This window comes from Chiloscyllium plagiosum, chromosome 19 (genome assembly GCF_004010195.1).
Source record: "Chiloscyllium plagiosum isolate BGI_BamShark_2017 chromosome 19, ASM401019v2, whole genome shotgun sequence".
In the NCBI taxonomy this organism is placed as follows: Eukaryota; Metazoa; Chordata; class Chondrichthyes; order Orectolobiformes; family Hemiscylliidae; genus Chiloscyllium; species Chiloscyllium plagiosum.
In genome coordinates, this window is record NC_057728.1 from 52,715,972 (window position 1) to 52,731,698 (window position 15,727).

At 43.2% G+C, this 15,727-nt stretch overlaps 1 protein-coding gene across 7 annotated transcripts in view; it reads right to left on the reverse strand.

The window, feature by feature from the left end:
• Positions 1-15,727, reverse strand: part of kitlga (kit ligand a) — a 170,358-nt gene that overhangs the window by 103,201 nt on the left and 51,430 nt on the right. For 5 of the 7 annotated variants that reach the window (XM_043709895.1, XM_043709898.1, XM_043709894.1 and 2 more), the window contains exons 1-2: positions 3,344-3,497; positions 704-817 (exon numbers count right to left, since the gene is read on the reverse strand). In XM_043709895.1, the coding sequence (XP_043565830.1) occupies positions 704-817; positions 3,344-3,484 (255 nt within the window). In that variant the 5' untranslated portion in view covers positions 3,485-3,497. Of the gene's footprint in view, positions 1-703; positions 818-3,343; positions 3,498-8,370; positions 8,457-15,727 lie in introns of those variants that run through there. The other 2 variants (XM_043709897.1, XM_043709896.1) reach the window with 2 other exon arrangements.

Sequence of the window (15,727 nt, forward strand, 5' to 3'; positions counted from 1 at the left end):
CTAGAGGCATGGCACTCATCCACAGATTCAATCAATAAGCACATCGACCTTGACCCAATATACCGACTACTGCAACAGACAGCTGGAACTGACAACCGGAAGTGGCAGATTCAAACCACTACAAATGCTGGAGGAAAGATCACAGAAGCACTTCACAGGAAGCTCCCAAGCACTGAGGATGTCACCTAGACAGGGGACGAAACATCTGCAACACAAATTCCCAGCTCGGCAAACAGAACCACAACATTGCTATGATATCCCAGTCCCATGTTCCTAACCATGCCCCGAGTTCATCTACCCTCCCTGTTAGGCCCCTTGCATTTAAATAATTTATTAGTCCTACCTTGTCCCTGCCTGCCCTGACTGTTTGACTTGCTTCTGTTTTCAACTGTACCAGTCTCAAATTGATCTCTTTCCTCACTGTCTCCCTTAGTCCCACTCCCCCACCTTACTAGTTTAAATCCTCCCGGCAGCTCTAGCAAATCCCCCTGCCAGTATATCAGTCCCCTTCCAATTTAGGTGCAATCCGTCTTTCTTATACAGGTCACTTCGACCCCAAAAGAGATTCCGATGATCCAAAAATGTGAATCCTTCTTCCATACACCAGCTCCTCAGCCATGCATTCATCTGCTCTGTCTTTTCTTGTGATGTCCATCTTCCACGATAAATATTAAATAAGAAATTTCTTGACTTGCCTACTCACCAATTCATCAATAAGCTTTATATCATCAGTCACTGGGTTGCCTGTTTTGCATATAGGTCCTCCAAATATGGTGGGCAGAAACAAGTGCAGGTAAATCACGCTGTTTATTAAAGTCTGAAATGAAAGAAAATTGCAACAAGATCAAAACTAAGTGAAAAGTTATAAGTGTTCAGGTACATATATTTTTGACCTTCGCCATGAAGTGCTATGATGGCAAACATGGCTATTGAGCTTCATGAAATATGAGGGAGAGGCATAAGGCATAAGGTTAATTTATTCTAACCGTTAGGAGAAAATAGGAATTTACAGGTCCTGCCAAGCTATCAAGAAATTTCTGTAACAAAACAAACAGCAACCTGTCAAGTTCCTAGGAATGACTATCCGTCCTGGACCACTGATGTTGATGCAATGGTCAAGAATGCCTCTTCTCCCTCAGGAGGCTCAGGAAATTTGGCATGTCCATACGGACTCTCACCAACCTTTTTAGATGCACCATAGAAAGCATTCCATCTGAATGCATCACGGCTGGATACGGCAACTGCTCTGCCCAGGACCGTAAGAAAATACAGAGAGTTGTGAACACGGCCCAGTCCATTATGCAAGCCAACTTTCCATTCACTGGCTCCATCTACACTTCTCGCTGTCTTGGAAAGGTAGCCAACATCAAAGACATCTGGTTATAATCTCTTCCAACCTCTTCTGTCAAGCGGAAGATACAAAAGCTTAAAAACATGTACCAATTGGTACAAGAACAGCTTCTTTCCCGCTGTTATTATATTTTTGAGTGGACCTCTCAAATTTCAAATCTAATGTTAATCTTGCTTTTTGTGCAGCTTCTTTGCAGCTATAACTGTATGTTCCTTGCTGTGTTGAATCATCCTATCATCTTTGTATGGCATGTTCTGCCTGTACTGCACACAAAGCAAAACATTTCACTGTACTTAGGTACATGTGACAATAATAAATCAAATCAAATCAGCAACCTTTAGTTTATATGAGACCCATTAGCCTCTAATATACCTCGTGATGTGTTAATTTGGAACAATTGTTTTGTGCTGGTGCATTGAGGAGTTTATATATAGCAGAGTTAGATGCACACAGTCCCTTGTGTAAATTCAGCAGCTGGTGGGTAGGTCAGATAGAGCGCTACAGTGCAACACATTTGACCTTGCGCTAATGCACTGAAACTTGCTACAGCTCCCTTCTTGGCCATACTGGCTTTTTCTCCCCACCATTACACCACTCTAAGGAGCTTCATCCATCTTGATCACCTGTCAAACAGCTCACATATTATTGTAAGGTGGAAGAGGTACAATCCCATCCCTAACCCCCATTTGCACTGCAGAGGTTGATTAAGACTGCCACTTTCTCAAAATAAATGAAAGTGGGCAACAAATATTTCCTCAGCCAGTGATGTCCACATTCCATATGCACAAGAATAAACTAAAGCAATTTAAGCGACCACTTCAACTCTAGTCATGGCTTTGATCCTGTTTAAGTAGAATGAGATTCAAGTCTTCTGTCTTTCAACTTAATGTGGTATTGCTACAGGAAGTCTTCCCTAATAGCAGTAAAAACAAACACTATTTTGCAACTTATGATATGCATTAGCTATACTTGCAAAATGCATAGGAAATAGATCATCACATCTACATTTACCTACATCAGACATGGTTATGTTCACAGAAACAACTTGAACTTAAATAGCACCTTAACCACAGTAAATTTCTGAAGGTGGTTTTCAAGAATGCTATCAGACAAATACTTGACATCATTTCACATCAGGAGATATTAAAACAAGTGACCAAAAGCTTGGTCAATGTGATACGTTTTATGTACATGCAAACTCTCACCAAATTGCACCATTTGCTACTCTAGTTAAGAATTGTTTCTTGCTCACCCTGATCTTTGGCACCTAACAGCTCACTCCGTACAGAAAATTTAACTGCAATCAATATGTTTCATTTATTTAGATGTCCCTGGCATTTGCTTCCAATTCCTATCAGCTTGGAGGGTGGGTGCAAGAAGCATTCCCTCAGTGTTGTTATTTCTGCTGAGTCAACAAAGTTCTTCCCAAATCTCAGCAGTAATATGTCCACTACTCCTGCTTCGTCACCATCCTCTCACCCTAACCCACAATTCCTAGGTCCAGCACTCAAATGTTGCTTAGCAACAATGATAGCAAATGTGTTCATAAAATGCTCTTTAATACCCAAGGTATTTCCCCAATGCAAAGTCTGATACTGAGTCACATAAAGAAGTGCGCAAAAACATGGTCAAAGCTTTGAGAAGGGTTGTAAAGGATAAAAGAGAGCTGGAGAAAGTTTTTCACGGGAATTCCAGTGCTTAGGACTTCAGCAGATGCATGCAAGCCATTAATTGTTGAAACAATTAAAATTGAGGATGAAACGAAGGTCAGGCCTAGCATAACAAAAACCCTATTTCACATTTTTATTGGTGACCACCCTAAGGTTGATAAACCCCTAATCAATACAGACAGGCAAGTCATCATTTGAGGCTAATTGCGAAACAATTATTTGCGGCTAATAGACGGACACTGCTCACATTTCCTGTCATTAAGCTCTATCTTAATCAGTAGTGTTTTATGATACTGTAGCTTGTTGTAAGAACATGACTCACATTAAGTGGGCTATCCTGGGATTTACAGCTGGCTGTTCCATCTCCCTCCAGAATATTGTTCCCATGATCATGCACTTTATCATTTTGGAAAGCAAACATAGGCTCTGGTTCAAATATTTTCCACTCTTGGTTTTGAGCCATCTTTTGATTTGGAGTGGATGTCAACAGCTTTACAAAGGAACAAGCCACACAGAAGAATAATTAATTTAACCCATATATGAGCAGATAATTCCTTTTAAATAAGAAACCCTTGACTCATTTAAAAGATGTCTGGATATATACACCTCAAGTGCCTTAACCTGCAGGGCTACAGACCAAACGCTGGAGACTAGAATGAGGCTTAGCATCTCTTGTATTGACTGGCTCAGACAGAAGGGCAAAGTGGCTGCTTTCTGCGCCATAAGCTTTCCACGATTCTACACCAACAAAATTCATCATGAAGAAGGAACTATAACCACAATATGTGTTTGTCTTCTATCTTTGAATGTTCATATTGCTGAGTATATCTACAGTTCAGAAAAATACAATGACTAAAGCTAATGGAGGAATCAATTGTGTTAATTTAGACTGAAAATAATAGTGAAAAGCAAACAGTGGAAGGAATTCTTGAACTGTGTACACAATAAATTTCTTGACCAATCTGATTCCATCCCATTGAGGAAGAAAGCAGGATTGGATTGACATTGGGGCAATGGGGGGAGGGGGGCAAGTGCAGCATTTCTGAGCAGAGGAGCAATGGGGAACACTGACCATAAACATCACCAGTTAAGAATAGTTATGGAAACGGATAAGGGACAAGCAGTTGTGGATGTGAACTGGTCAAGTTGGTTTGTAATAAAAAGACAAAACTAATTGAACAAGTAAACTTCAAAGAAGAGATGGATCAGGCACAGTGAGCATGTATTCCCATGAGGGCAAAAGAAAAGTGGGGCATCCAAAGCTAAGGCTCACTGGATGACCAAAGAAACAGTGATTAAAATGAAATCAAAACTAGATATAAATGTCAAATATTAAAGGTCAGAATGCAGTGGAAGACTAAATAAGACAGGCCTGCGGTGACTGTAATGAGGTCAGCCAGCTGGACATCTTAGAATATACATTCCCTGATTGGACCAGATTAACATCCCCAATCAGGGAGCCCTGGTTGACATAAAAAGGTTGAGAGTCAGGGATACTGACATTCTGGTTCCTGATTCTGTATGAGTCATAGTCATAGTGTCATAGAGATGTACAGCACGGAAAAAGACCCTTCGGTCCAACCTGTCCATGCCGACCAGATATCCCAACCCAATCTAGTCCCACCTGCCTGCACCCGGCCCATATCCCTCCAAACCCTTCCTATTCATATACCCATCCAAATGCCTCTTAAATGTTGCAATGGTACCAGCCTCCACCACTTCCTCTGGCAGCTCATTCCACTATGGTCAAGGCTGCTCATGTGTAAATGCAGAGTGACTTAGTGATGTGATTCCGATCTCAGAATTATTGCAATTGCTATAGCGAATTAAAGCAGCAAAAGATAAAGTGTGGCATAGAGTAGAACTCATATCTTTTATAAACATTTATACAGCTTGATGTGCCTCATGCAACACTCTAGTACCTTGATAGCATTCAGGACAAAGCAGTCAACTTAATTGCTAACCCATCCACCACCTTTAATATTTACACATTTTGCTCATGATGTGCTGTGACAGCAGTATGTAGCATCTCCAGTAACTCAGCAAGGCTCCCTCAACAGTACCTTCCAAATATGCAATCATTATTCCTTTGTCCTTCTAGATGGTAGAGTCAAAGAGCGTGGCACTAGAAAAGCACAGCCGGTCAGGCAGCATCTGAAGACCAGACGTTTCAGGCATAAGCCCTTCATTAGGAATGTGGAGGGAAGAGGAGGTGGCTGAGAAATAGATAGAGATGGGGATGGGGCTGGGGTAGCTTGGAAGGTGATAGGTAGATGCAGGTAGGGACTGATGGTGATAGATCGGAGTGGAGGGTGGAACGGATAGGTGGGAAGGAAGATGGACAGGTAGGACAGTTCAAAAGGAAGGTGCCGAGTGGGAGAGTTGGATCTGGGATGAGGTGGGATAAGGGACGATGCGAAAACTGGTGAAATCGATGTTGATACCATGTAATTGGAGGATCCCAATGCAGAAGATGAGGCATTCTTCCTCCAGGTGTCAAATGGCTTGGATTTGGCAGTGGAGGCAGCCCAGGACTTGCATGTCTTTGGTGGAGTGTGAGAGGGAGTTGAAGTGTTCAGCCACTGGGCAGTGGGCTTGCTTCGTCCTTGTATCCCAGAGATGTTCTCTGAAACAGTGAGTTGGCATCCTGTCTCCCCAATGTAGAGGGGAGACCACATTGAGAGCAACAGATACAGTAGATGAGGTGCTTGGATGTGTAGAAAACTTTCTGCTGGATGTGGAAGGATCCTTTGGGGCCTTGGATGGAAGTGAGGAGGGAGGTGTGGGTGCAGGTTTTGCACCTCTTGCGACAGCAAGGGAAGGTGCTAGGTGGGATTGGTGGGGGGAGGCGTGGACCTAACGAGGGAGTGTGGAGGGAATGGTCTCTGCAAATGCTGTTAGGGGTGGGGAGGGAACTATATCTCTGGTGGTGGGCTCTGACTGTAAATGGTGGAGTATGATGTGCCGTATCTGGAGATTGGTGTGGTGGAAGGTGAGGACCAGAGGGGTTCTATCCTTGTTGCGGTTGGAGGTAGAGGTTTAAGGGGTAGAGGTATGGGAAGTGGAGGAGATGCGCTGGAGGACAGCGTTGACCACGTGGGAGGGGGGAGGGGAAATTGTGTCCTTGAAGTAGGAGGCAATCTGGGATGTTCTGGAGTGGAATTCTCCTCCTGGGAGCAGATATGGCAGAGGCGGAGGAATTGCTCTGGGTATGGGTGGGATGCATTTCAGACGATCAGTGTGGACTTGATGGGCTGCATGGGATTCAACGATTCTAAAAGGCAATCAACATTAAACTGGGCCAGTCAGCAATGCCCACACCCCATGCACAATTTAAAGAAAAGTGATTCAAGAAAGGGTCATTTAGATTATGGACCAAGGAGGAGGTTTTCTTGAGGAAACAGTGGCTATGGCTGAAGGACTAAAAAGCACTTCGTAGCTGTCTCACCAGAGCAGTGCAGAGAAGTGCCTGGGAGTTTTTGTGGGGTTCAATACTGGTTTGCTTACTTTTCAAGAACTCCAAGATTCCTCTGTTCATCCTCACTTCTCAGAATCCAAACAGTCATTACATGCTCATGAATCTTTACCTTCCTCAAACACACGAACTCACAATTCTCTGGATTAAATTCTATTTGTCATTTTCTGCCCATCTGACCAGTCCATTGACATCTTCCTGCAGTCTGGGGATTTCTTCCTCAATAATCAACCACACAGCTAGTTTTTATATCATCTGCAGATTTCTGAATCACATCCTCTGCAATTAATTCTGATTCATTGTTAGTTACCAAAAAAAAACAAGGTACCCAGTGGCAGCCTTCCAGTCACAAAATATGCATCAATCCTTACACTTTAATTCCAGCCAATGAGCCAATTTTGGATCTGTCTTGCCACATTCCTATTAGCTCCTAAAATCTTAGCTGTATAATGTGTCTGCCTTGTCAGTTATTGTCAAAAAACAGATAAATTCTATGTAGATTACATCAACCATTCTACACTAATTAGACTATTTGTTAACATCTCAAAAAATCCAAGCAAGTTCGTCAGACATAGCCTTTCTTAAATAAAACGTTTATTGCATTTGACTAAACTATGCTTTTCCGAATTGTGATTCTGTGTCTCAGAATTTTTCCAATAATTTGCCACTACCGAGGTTAGGGTGACCTGTGGATATTTGGCATATCCTTTTCTCCTTCTCTGAATAATGGTACAATGGGAGGAGTGTCACTGTCCTCCATGCCTATGGCCAAGCTGATGGCCAGAGCCTGTTCTTTGCTTCCTTGTATTCCCCAGAAATCTGGAATGTATTTCTTCTGGGTCTGGTGATTTATCCATTTCCAAGAAAGCCAAACCACCTAATCACTCTCATAATACTTATTCATCCAATAATTCACACTCCTCCTCCCCAACTCACATATCAGCCCCATTCCAAAATCCAGGATGATTACTCACATAGCTCTCAGCCTCATGGATGCACCACAGCGATTCCAGCTACTGCTGAAGTTCTGAAACCCAGGATCCACTGACTTTGCTTCCTGAAGGGGCAGGACTATGAGGAATGCTATTGAATTCTCACGTACCACAGAATGTTCCAGAAGATGTGAGAAGCCCTGCCATGTCTTTATTTAATAGCATGCTATCCAAATTTATAGTAGTCTGGACATCAACAATAAACTGGGCTTGATATAGTTTAAGAATATCCGATAGATTATTAAGGAAGTCTTAGAAATTTGTACAAAGTGCTATATTTTGATAAACATCTTTGAGGGGAAAAGCAGGGAAAAGCAGGGTCCCTGATTCTGTGAGGCAGCAGTGCTAACCACTGAGCCATGTGACCTGCTGAAGGCACTTCCACCAATGGCAGAACAATAAAAATCAGGTCATGTATGCAGACAGAATTGGGGGAGTGCAGATATACGGCTGGGCTGTGGGGGTTTGGAGGTGGTTACAGAGGTCGGGACGGTGAAGTGGGGAATGTGAGATATTGACATAATTTGAAAACAAGAAGCAGAATTTTAAAAGTGGTATGTTCGCAGACCAGGAACCAATGTCAATTATGGGTGATGGGAGAATGGGCATTGGGCTAAAAGCAGATGAGATTTGGATGACAGTCACAGAGATGTACAGCATGGAAACAGATCCTTCATCACTGTCTGCCTGTGACTCCACTTTCAACTAACTATGAACCTGCACCCCAAGGTCATTTTGTTTGGCACACTCCCCAGGACCTTACTTTTATGTGTATAAGTTCTGCCCTAATTTGCCTTTCCAAAATGGATTAGCAGAGGATAATAAACTTCTAATTTTTCAGTCAAAGTAGAATTCAGCCATTTCGCAAAGTTTTTTACTCACAGTTAAACTTTCCATTTCTATGAGACTTCTCTGAGGAATTTCCTTTCAAATCTGTCCAGCGCAGCCATTCTAACAAAGTTGTACCATCTTCTGATTAAGCTTTGAGGCGAGTGGTAATCATTCCTTTTTATCGACTGCTTGCTTGCCTTCAATGGTGGGACCCATTTCAAAATCTTCTTGTGAAATTTATTTACCTTGACTGGCAAAATTAAATGACAGTGCTGATTCTTCAGGGATCTTTTACTGCTCATTTTCATTAATTACTTCATTGGAAGGAGTGAAGAAAGTTTTGTCTCTGCAAAATTGCCAAAACACAACTCACTGAACTAAAACATAGTGGTGCATTTTCATAGTGTTTCAGTTGTCAGCAGTGATGCAGAGTTACGGAGTGAAATAGTTATTAGCACACTGCATAAGCCACCAGGGATACACCGATACCAATGGAATGTGCAAGATTAAACATTGTCTCTTATGCTTATCTCTTCACTCACTGGGTGGCAAGCCTCTCACCTTATTTTGGTGGAAAGCCAAAAGCATTTTTGTGAATAATGAAAAGCAAGAATGAGGAAGTGTAAGCATTAACTTGAGAATTATAAATGATTCTACACTGCAATGACGTATGGAGTCAATGCAGCTAGAAACTCCCAACCTGGATCATTGATTGTGGGAAGGTTGGTGACAAAGAGGGATCAGGATCGGAAGACAGGTACAATTTGGTTCAACTTCTTACAAGGTCAAGTCACAATTCATCAAAGTTATTTTCAATCTTCTAGGCAAAAAAAATAGTATTGTTGAGACCGAATGTAGAAGCAAACAATGTTTCTGAGGTCATTCCTGGCAGGGAGATTTGTTAGAGCTACTCAGGAGGGTTTAAACTAGTCTGGCAGGGGGGTGGGACAAAGGAAAAGGTTGAGGCTGGTACAGAAGTCAAATAGAGCAAGTTAAATAGACAAGGCAGGAAAGAGTACGGCAGGAAATGACAGAAGACTGATTAATTAAACTGCATTTTTTTTCATTGCAAGAGGCCTAACAGGTAAGGCAGCTGAACTCAGGGCACGGATAGGAACATGGCATTGGGATATCATAGCAATTACAGAAACCTTGGTGAGGGAGGGACAGGACTGGCAGGAAGGTTAGAATGGGAAGCAAGCCCTGAGTTCATCTGTCTTACATGTCAGGCCTCTTGCATTGAAAAAAAATACTGTTTAACTCATCAGTCTTCCGTCATTCCCTGCCGTACTCTTTCCTGCCTTGTCTATTTAACTTCTGTACCAGCCTCAACCTTCTCCTTTGTCTCACTACTGTTCAGGGTCCCACCCCACTGCCAGACTAGTTTAAACCCTCCTGAGTACCTCTAGCAAGTCTCTCTACCAGGAATGACCCCAGGAAACTGCTTGCATCTACATTCAGTCTAAACAATACACGTGTTTGAGGAGGGAAAACATCACGGCAGTACTTGAGAGGATATTCCTGAGGGATCATCCAGTGAGACTATATGGGTGCATCTGAGAAATAAGAAGGGGATGATCATTTAGATGGGATTGTAATATAGGCCACCCAAATAGTCAGTGGAAAATTGAGGAGCAAGTATGTAGGGAGATAACAAATAGCTGTAAGAATAATAGGGTTGTAACAGTTGAGAAGTTTGACTTTCCAAACATAGACTGGGACTGTCATAGTGTTAAGGGCCTGGGTGAGGAGGAATTTGCTACGTGTATCCAGTAAAATTTCTCAATCAAAATGTAGATGGCTCTGCTAGAAAAGGGGCAAAATGTGAACTCCTCTTGGAGAATAAGGCAGGACAAGTGACTGAGGTGTAGGGGGGGAGCACTTTGGGACCAGTGGGTGACTATAATTCTATTAATATTAAATAATTATGGAAAAGGATAGTTTGATCCAGAAGTTGAATTTCCAACTTGGGACAAGGCCAATTTTAAATGTATTAGACAGAAACTTTCAAAAGTTGTTTGGTGGAGGCTGTTCACAGGTGAAGGAACGCCTGGCAAGTGGGAGGCTTTCAAAAATGAGATAACACGAATCCAGGGACAACACGTTCCTGTTAGTGTGAAGGGCAAAACTGACAGGAGTAAGGATCATTGGATCATTAGAGATATCGAGGCTCTCGTCAAGAGAAAGGAGGCACGTATCAGGTATAGACAGTTGGGATCAAATGAATCCCTTGAGGAGTATTGGGGCTGTAGGAGTACACTTAAGAAGGAAACCAGCAGGGCAAAAAGGGGGCATGAGATCACTTTGGCAGATAGGATAAAGGAGAATCCAAAAAGATTCTACATGTATATTATGGCAAAAGAGTAACTAGGGAGAGAATAGAGCCCCTGAAAGGTCGACAAGATAATCTGTGTGTGGAGCTACAGGAGATGGGTAAGATCTTAAATGAATATTTCACGTCAGTATTTACCATGGAGAAAGGCATGGAAGCTAGGGAACTTAGTGAAGCAAATAGTGATGGCTTGAAAAGAATCAACATTACAGAAGAGGAAGTGCTGGAGGTCTTAAAATGCATAAAGGTAGCTAAATCCCTCCTGATCAAGTGTATCCCATGATATTATGGGAAGTTGCTGGGACCCTTGCTGTGATATTTGTATCACTGAGAGTCAGTTGAGGTTCCAGAAAACTGGGGTGTGGCTAATGTTTTAACTTTATTTAAGAAAGGCTACAAGGAAAAGCCAGGGAACTAGACTGGTGAGCCTAATCTCAGCCATGGGTAACTTGTTGGAGGGCACTGAGAGACAAGATCTTTCTAAAGATCCTTTAGAAAGGCAAGGACTGATTAGGGATAGTCAGCATAGCTCTGTGCAAAGAAACTGTTTTTTGAAGAGTTGACCAAGAAGCTTATCTATGTCTCTCTGTAAACTACTACATCCTTTGTCACTATCCACAACTCTACCGACGTTAGTGTCACCTGCAAATTTACTAACCCATCCTTCTATGGCCTCATCCAGGTCATTTATAAAAATGACAAACAGCAGTGGACTCAAAACAGATCCTTGCAGTACTCGACTTGTAACTGAACTCTAGGATGAACATTTCCCATCAACCACCACCCTCGGTCTTCTTTCAGCAAGCCAATTTCTGATCCAAACCGCTAAATCATCCTCAATCCCTTGCCTCTGTGCAATTGCATACCGTGGAGAACCTTATTAAACGCCTTACTGAAATCCATATACACCACATCAACTGTTTTATCCTGATCCAACTGTTTGGTCACCTTCTCGAAGAACTCAATAAGGTTTGTGAGGCACAACCTACCCTTCACAAAACCATGTTGACGATCCCTAATCAACTTATTTTTTTTCAAGTGATTATGAACCCTAGCTCTTATAACCCTTTCCAAAACTTTACACACAACTGAAGTAAGGCGCACAGCTCTTTAATTACCAGAGTTGTATCTACTCTCCTTGAACAAGGGAAAAACATTTGCTATCCCTCCAGTCTTCTAGTACTATTCCTGTAGACAATGATGACAAAGATCAATGCCAAAAGCTAGGCAATCTCTTCCCTGGCTTCCCAGAGAATCCTAGGATAAATCCTAGGGACTTATCTATTCTTACACTTTCCAGAACTGCTAACACCACCTCCTTATGCACCTCAATCCCATCTAGTCCGTTAGCCTGTATCGCAGTATTCTCCTCGACCACATTGTCTTTTTCTGGCGTGAATACATGCATTTAGCACTTCCCCTATCTCCTCTGACTCCACGCACAACTTCCCACTAGTATGAGTTGAAAGTGTGGTGCTGGAAAAGCACAGTAGGTTAGGCAGCATCCGAGGAGCAGGAAAATCGACGTTTTGAGGAAAAGCCTTTCCCTGAAGCATCGATTTTCCTGCTCCTCAGATGCTCCCTGACCTGTTGTACCTTTCCAGCACCTGCAGTCCTCACTTTCGCCTAGTTGATTTTCCCACTAGTATACTTGATTGGCTCTAATCTTACTCTAGTCATTCTTTTATTCCTGATATACCTATAGAAAGCCTTAGGGTTTTCCTTGATCCTATCTGCCAATTATTTCTCATGTACCCTCCTGAATCTTCTTAGCTCTCTCTTTAGGTATTTCCTGGCCAACTTGTAACTCTCACGTACCCTAACTGAGCCATCACATCTCATCCTAACATAAACCTTCTTCTTCCTCTTGACAAAAGATTCAAATTCCTTAGTAAACCACGGCTCCCACGCTCGACAACTACCTCCCTGCCTGATAGGTACATATTTATTACCCACAGTAGCTGGTCCTTGAATAACCTCCACATTTCAACTGTGCCCATCCCCTGTAGTTTCCTTCCCCATCCTATGCATCCTAAATCTTGTCTAATCACATCATAATTGCCTTTCCCCCAGCTATAACTCTTGCCCTGTGGTATATACCTATCCCTTTCCATTGCTAAAGTAAACATAGCTGAATTGTGGTCACTACCACCAAAGTGTTCACCTCCCTCCAAATCTACCACCTGGTCGGATTCATTACCCAGTACCAAATCTGATGTGGCCTCGCCTCTTGTTGGCCTGTCTACATATTTGTGTCAGGAAACCCTCCTGCACATATTGGACAAAAACTGACCCATCTAAAAGTACTTAAACTATAACATTCCCAGTCAATATTTGGAAAGTTAAAGGCCCCCATAACAAATACCCTGTCACTCTCACTCCTATCAAGAATCATCTTTGTATCCTGTCCTCTACATCTGTGGAACTATTTGGAGGGCTATAGAAAACTCCCAACAGGGTGACCTCTCCTTTCCTGTTTCTAACCTCAGCCCATACTACCTCAGTTGACGAGTCCCCAAACATCCTTTCTGCAACTGTAATACAGTGCCACACCACTCCCCCTTTTACCATCTTCTCTGTTCTTACTGAAACATCTAAATCCCGGAACCTGCAATAACCATTTCTGACCCTGCTCTACCCATGTCCCTGAAATGGCCACAACATCGAAATCCCAGGTACCAACCCATGCTGCAAGTTCACCCACCTTATTCTGGATGCACTTGGTTTCAAGTGTGTCTACTTCAACACCAACTTCTTGCTTGCCAGTGCCTTGTTGCGATCTTGAAATCTTAGTTCTGACTTCACTACTCTCAACCTCCAGTATACTCAAACTACAATATCGATTCCCATCCCCCTACTCAATTAGTTTAAACTCACCTGAAAAGCATTAGCAAAATTTTCCCACCAGGATATTCGTACCCCTCTGGTTCAGGTGAAAACCATATTGTTTGTAGAGGTCCCACCTACCCCAGAACGAGCCCCAATTATCCAGGAATCAAAAACCCTCCCTCCTGTTCATCTCCTCATCTTGCTAGCATGTGGCACAGGCAACAAACCAAAGACAACAACTCTGTTTGTTCTAGCTCTAAGCACCTTAGCTCCCTGAGTTTCTGCCTTAGATCCCCACCTTTCTTCCTATCTATGTCATTGGTGCCTATGTGGTCCACGACTTTGGGCTGCTCCCGTTCCCCTGCAAAGACCCCGAAAACATGATCAGAGACTTCACGAAGCCTGGCACCTGAGAGACAACACACCAACCGTGAGTCTCTCTTGCCCCCACAGAACGTCATATCTGTCCCCCTAACTATGGAGTCCCCAATGACTAATGCTCTGCTCCTCTTCCCTCTTCCCTTCTGAGCAACAGGGACAGACTCTGTGCCAGAGACCTGTGCCCCATTGCTTACCCCTGGTAAGTAGTTTCCCCCAACAGTATCCGAGATGGTATACTTATTGTTGAGGGTAATGGCCACAGGGGATCCCTGTACTGCCTGCTGGTTCCCTTTCCGTCCCCTGACCTTCTTCATGTACCGGACGTGTGACTACCTCCCTGTAACTCTTCTCAATAAACCCCTCTGCCTCCCGAATGAGTGAAGTTCATCCAGCTCCAGTTCCCTAACACGGTTTTGGAGGAGCTGGAGTTGGGTGCACTTCCCAAAGATGCAGTCAGCAGGGACACTACTGGTGACCCTTACCTCCCACATTCTGCAGAATGTTGTTGAACAGAGAGACCTAGGGGCGCAAGTACATAGTTCCTTGAAAATGGCATCACTGGTAGACAGGGTGCTGAAAAAGGTATTTGGCGCACTTGCCTTCATTGGTTAGAACACCGAGTATAGGAGTTGGGACGTCTTGTTACAGCTGTAAAGACATTGGTTAGGCCACATTTGAAGTACTGCATACAATTCTGGCTGCCTTTCTATAGGAAGAATGTTATTAAACTAGAAAGGGTGCTGAAAAGATTTATAAGGATATTACCGGGACCGGAGGGTTTGAGCAATAAGGAGAGGCTGGATAACTGGGACTTTTTTCCCTGAAACGTTGGAGGCTGAGGAGTGATCTTATAATGTTTATAAAATCATGAGGAGTACAGATGGGTGAATAGCCAAGAGCCTACTCCCCAGAGTAGGGGAGTGCAAAACTAGAGGGCATAGGTTTAAGGGGAGAAGTGCAAAATTTAGAAGGGACCCGAGAGGCTGTATTTTTCATTCCATAAAAACATGGAATGAACTGCCAGAGAAAGTGATAGAGGTGGGTACAATTTAAAAGGCATTCGGACAGGTACTTGGATACGAAAGGTTTAGAGGGACATGGGCCAAATGCAGGTACATGGGACTAGTCGAATTGAGGAAACCTGGTCAGGATGGATGAATTGGGCTGAAGGGCCTGTTTCTGTGCTGTATGACTCTATGACTCTTTGACTCCAGTCGTTCATCGGTCTTCATTTCAAAAAAATTTGTGTAGGACCATAAGACTATAAATCATAGGAGCAGAAGTAGCCATTCGAGCAATTGAGTCTGCTCATCCCTTCAATGAGATTGTGGCTGATCTAACAATCCTAACTTCATTTTCCCACCTTGTCCCCACAAAAGCCTGTATCCTGTCACTAAGTCACCTTTTGTTTACACATGCAGAGTACATGGCACTGACCCAGGTAGTTCAGAGCCAGCTCAGAGAGTGAACAGAACCTCTGAAACTCATGTTTCTATCTGTCAGCCAGACTCACTGCTTGGACCAGGTTAACAGCCCCAATCAGGATTCACATTCTATGAGTTCACCCAACTGACCTCACTACAATCACTATGTCCCTTCCCCTCTAGGTCTGGGAACGTAGGCCCATTCTTTTCCTGTAGCTTCTCCTGTGGTGTTCGGTTCTTCCGACTCTGCCTCGGATACTACCGTGTCCAGAGCGTCTCAGCTGAAATTCACCTTCAGGAGGTAATGGTGTAGAGACTGAGACATCTGCCGTGTCCATCTCATCCTTCTTCGAGATAAGATGGAGAAGGAATCAGAGGTTCTGTAAGCCTTGTCAGATGTTCTGAGGGGCCGGATATGTTTTGCTCCTGTCCCATTTACAAT